This window comes from Pyrus communis, chromosome 6 (assembly GCF_963583255.1).
Source record: "Pyrus communis chromosome 6, drPyrComm1.1, whole genome shotgun sequence".
NCBI classification, from domain to species: domain Eukaryota; kingdom Viridiplantae; phylum Streptophyta; class Magnoliopsida; order Rosales; family Rosaceae; genus Pyrus; species Pyrus communis.
The window spans coordinates 24,157,906-24,162,821 of record NC_084808.1 but is presented as its reverse complement, the minus strand read 5'-3'; the positions used below and the strand labels follow the sequence as shown (position 1 = coordinate 24,162,821).

At 36.1% G+C, this 4,916-nt stretch overlaps 1 protein-coding gene across 1 annotated transcript; it reads left to right on the top strand.

The window, feature by feature from the left end:
* The first annotated feature begins 3,272 nt into the window (after nucleotides 1–3,272).
* LOC137736499 (probable E3 ubiquitin-protein ligase XERICO) lies at nucleotides 3,273–3,848 on the top strand. The gene has a single exon (XM_068475763.1). The coding sequence runs from the start codon at nucleotides 3,358–3,360 to the stop codon at nucleotides 3,742–3,744; it is 387 nt and encodes a 128-aa protein (XP_068331864.1). The 5' UTR covers nucleotides 3,273–3,357; the 3' UTR covers nucleotides 3,745–3,848.
* The last annotated feature ends 1,068 nt before the right edge of the window (nucleotides 3,849–4,916 follow it).

The window sequence follows — 4,916 nt, the reverse complement described above, 5'->3', positions numbered from 1 at the left end:
CATATGAATCTTGTTTCACCTGGTTTTATGTTACTTAAAACGATGTGAACAACTTTGTTCGTATCATCGTATCACGGTCGTGTGAAAGTGCAGGAAAAATTCTTAGGAGATTATGAGTCAGTCACATGTTTCAGATGGAAGATTACTTGAATTTTTGATAAGGAATCATTGAATAACTGCACTGGATAGAGCTTACCTCCGGCACCTGGCTTTCTCTGGTGCATGTTACCTTAGCTGCGGTTAATGCCCGTCCCAGTTTTATTATCCCGACTCTATATCACGCGAGGAGAGCGATGCAGAAGGAGATAGGGAACACAGATGGAAATGTTTTTCCCGACTTGGTCACTTTCAAAAACTTGGGATTTCATATTCACATCACTAGGCCTGTTTGGTGGGCTGGATGGATTGGACCTTAGGAATATGATTGGATTGGTAGGAACATGTAAGACAAATTTGTAACCCATACAATTATAGATTAGATGTGTTGAAATGTCCCACATCGACCATATCAATGAGAAAAGAAGAGTTTAAATATCATAACCTCACTTCAATTAATACCGAGGCATTTTGTGATAAAACTCCACACCTGACAGATTGTATAGGTGGTAATTACCAAGTTGAGGACAATATCAGTGTTGTTGGAAGTGGGCCGTATGACCCATCTCTCTGATAATTCTACAAGATAACCCACTTCATTATGGATTCATAACTCATCATGTCCAGTCATGTCCATCTCACATTTTGACACAACAAATAACGGATTGGACTAAAGTCTATTTTATTTGGTCACAACTTATCCCAACTAGCCCACAAAACATTGTTTGGTGGTCTGGATAAGATTGGGCCTTAGGGATAGGAATGGATTGGCAAGGACTTGTAAGACATGATTTGTAACCTATATATAAGGATAAGTTAGATAACCTACATTATTGTGGATTCATAACCTATCATGTCCACTGCTCATCTCACATTTTGACACAACAAACAACGGATTAAACTCAAATCCATTTTAATTAATCAGTCGTCCAGCCCATCAAATGGGCTTAATATTTAAACCCGCGATGGATCCCGCCATTGCCGGGAAAACATGAATCATACTGTTGCGTTTGTTAGTTTAACCTAGAGCTGGATTGTTGTAGATTTGTCGACCACCTCATTTCACGTGACTTTGTATTTCATGAGGAGCCAAGATCTGCGAAGAAATTTGCTGGTATCATGGTCATCAAAAGTGCAGGAAATTCTTGGTATCTCGCAGAAGGAGATAAAAAGTCGCACGTACCGATTTCCTCTGATTAATATCACGTATCAATTTGTATCAATGGTCGTACAAAGTGCACGAATATATTCCTAGTATAACAGGCTTACATGTTTAAGATGAAATCCCTTTAAATAGGAGAAAAATTATCTAAAATTAATCAAGTGACGAGTGAGATAAAAAGAGATGACTTTAGTTCTTTATTTCTTCTTCAAAGTGGGATTTCAACCCTAAACCCTAAATTGGAGGAAACTTTGCCTACGACGGGTTTATGTAACCTCTCTTTCCATCTTAGTTGAGAGTATTGGATAATTAAAAGACCTTGCAAGTGTTTATGAGGAGTGATGTTATTCTTCGTATTGTCATGAATTTATAGTAAAACATTAACCTCTTCATGGTATTATAAGAGATTACTTCAACATTCCGGAAGTGTATTGTGTCTCTGTCTCTCCGATTAGAGATATGAAAACGGTTACATGAATCTGGTTTCTCCAAGTTAGGCACATTTCTCTAAATAGTAGGCATCTAGCAAGCATCGAAGTTAGGAACATCTCTGAATCGCCAACAATCTTTGAAAACATGTTGCAATAATGTCAAGTATCCTGAGATTTTTTATATTCTGGTGGTTTTTAATTCATCTTTTTGCCAAGAATCCTGCAGCTGATGAATGTGATGTTTCACTGCAACTGCACAAACAATTAGAAACATGCAGTGCCAACTGCCTGTGTGGAAGCAAGCAGCCATAGCTGTGGCGGTATTAATCGAACCAAGTTTTGTTTTCTGGTTTTGGGAAGATGATTTTTGAGTCACAAAAAGGTGGACCACTCGCTTGGTTCCTAGAGAGAGAAAGCTAGATATCAATCACTCAGTCATCAGAGTCACACCATTACTATTTATTACGTTACATGTGCATCAAACTTTTCATAAATACCGACACAACCCACGCTTTTCAGACTGATTATCACCTCATCGAGCACTGTTAAAATTTTCTTTCTTTCTGTCACTTTCTCTCAAATTTTCATCTTTGTTTTTTTTTATTTTTTTTTTATTTTATTTTATATATAAAGAAGTCAATAAAGATATAGATGTGTCTTAACTGTTCAAATAGAAAGGAATTGGCAAGACGGATAATTAAAGGAGAGAGAATCTTATGGTCTATTATATTTACAAGAAAGTTGTCGAACGAAACGCAACCATATCTTCCTAATTCCATATCATTATATAAATATTTTTCTTTAATAGTAAAATTAGAAAAAATTTCAATCTAATCTACTAACAATCTCTAAAATAGTAAAAAATTGAGGACATTATATTAGATTTAGGAAAATCTTTTTTCTTTTATTTTGTTAGAAAACAATGAATTAGACTTGGAAATAAACTATACGAAAAATAAAATATTTAGAACTAACAAAAAACTTGACGTAAAAACAAATGAAGTTATATTATAAGATTCATGCAAACGACATTTTTTTAATATGATAATTTTGTTGTTGTTGTTGTTGTACATACGTAACATAAGATATGAATGCGGCTTGAATCAGTTTGACTGAATGCACATGCCTAGTTTGCATTGCCTTTGAGCTGGCTTTGCATGCTACCGCCATATTATTTTTCAGCTCCTCCTCCGGGAATCAAGAAACTTCCAGTTCCCACACACACACACAATGACACAAGAACTGAAAGGTCTCCAAATCTGCCACGCCGGACAAGACACCACCACCTCATTGGCTCTCACAGAACCTCCCGCCGACACGTTGCTACGTCAAATTTATCCTTTTTGTGCCAGTGAAACTGTCAGTTCTCTCTTGCCCTTGCTGTTTTCACCCTTGTATATCAACCAAGTCACTGTCTCTCCCAAAACCCTACACGTGTCGCCACGTTTGCATCCGTGGCCACCGAACCGTGGTTAAAACTGAACCCACCCCCCATCTAACCACGGTTAACAATGTTAAGTGCCCTTGCGTATTTATCAGCAGCAAAGCCCAACCTAAAACGTAAGCCCATGGTTAAAACCATTCCCAGCTTTTAGTTTTTGGCTTGTGGCTTGTGGCTTCTGTGTTCTCTCTTGCTCTCTTAAGAAAATAGCAGAAGCACTGTCTCAAATGGGGCTCTCGAATTTCCCAAGTGCAGCAGAGGGCGTGCTGCCATTGCTAGTAATGAACACAGTTTTTTCCGTGGCTCTGCTAAAAAACATGGCAAGATCTGTGCTTCAAGTGATGCGTGCCAATATCAATTCCCACACTTTCGACGAGAACTCAGATGGGTGTCCTGAGGAAATTTCTAGAGAGAGAAGAATCTCCATAACACAGTTCAAATCTTTCTGCAGAAACGGGGGAAAAACACGGTGCTGTGTCTGTCTCTGTGGGTTCGAAGCAGAGCAAGAAGTGAGTGAGTTGTCCTGCAAGCACTTCTTCCACAAAGGTTGTCTGGAAAAGTGGTTCGGCCACAACCACCGTACAACTTGCCCTCTTTGCCGCTCCATTGACTGAAAAGATGGAGGGTTTTTTGGTTTTTGAGGTTTGTGTGTTATGGAGTTTTGGGTTCATCAGCTGTACTTTTTTTTGCTTATAGTATCTTGTTATTTTTAGCACAAATTAGAAAAAGTGTTTACCCTTTGGTTTATTTGTGTGCGCGTCCAAGTACCAAGAGGATTAAAAGATAAAAAATAAAGGAAGGAATTGGAGCATCCATTTTTTTAGGGTTTTGGTTTATCTATTGGCGTGTGTTTTCTTTTCTGCAACCAAATCTTCATCTGGAGGAGGCAGAAAAAAGTATGGGACTTGGGGATTGGGAATTGGATAAATTGGATAGCTTCTTTTATCGTATTCTTAATACGGTGCGGTACACTCAAAGATTGCAACATATTAAAAATGGCTCGGGACATCATATGTGGTCGTACAAGTTATACATTTTCATGAATATTATGAGATTTGTTATATTGAGCTGTGTTTTTAATAAACTAACATATATTATGAGATTTGTTATATTGAGCCGTGTTTTTAATAAATTAAAACACTTATCGATAACGTGGGTCTAAAGTATTTACTAGCACATAAAAAAAAAGTGGGTGTTAACATGTCTTCAAGAATTCGGCATGTCTAATTTAGAGCATTTTCAAGAGAAATTTTAGAGAAATTTTAAAATTTCTGTTAAACTCGTAAGTGAAGAGTCTCAAAACAAACTATTTCAACCAATCAATTTAACTTTTAATATTCAACAACACCATTTACCAATCAATATAACTTTTAATATTCAACAACATCATTTACGTAATAATTCAATTATCAATTTTCATATCAATTAGTTTACCAAATTTAGTCTCCTGACATCACTCCTTTCAAAACAACCTTCTCTCTTTTCCCTTTTTTTCTTGCTCAATGGTCCACTATTGAATTTTATTATTTTTTTCAATATTTATCAAGTAAATAGTTGATATTTAAATTTAAAGAATGATTATTCATTTTGTTATAATAAAGATTTTTCTACAATATTTTTTAGAGTCGAATTTTTTTTAATTTGACTATTTAAAGTATAAGTTTGGTTGTTAGACAATATCCTCTTGAGATGGTCTCTGAGCCATTTGAAAAAGAGACATGTTTTTACTTTTTCTCTTGAGAAAAGTAAGTTCTTTTATAAAAAATAATATTTGATGCCTTCCTTT

Coding starts and splice junctions, on each gene's coding strand:
- LOC137736499 (XM_068475763.1), top strand. CDS start 3,358: ATGGGGCTCTCGAATTTCCCAAGTGCAGCAGAGGGCGTGCTGCCATTG.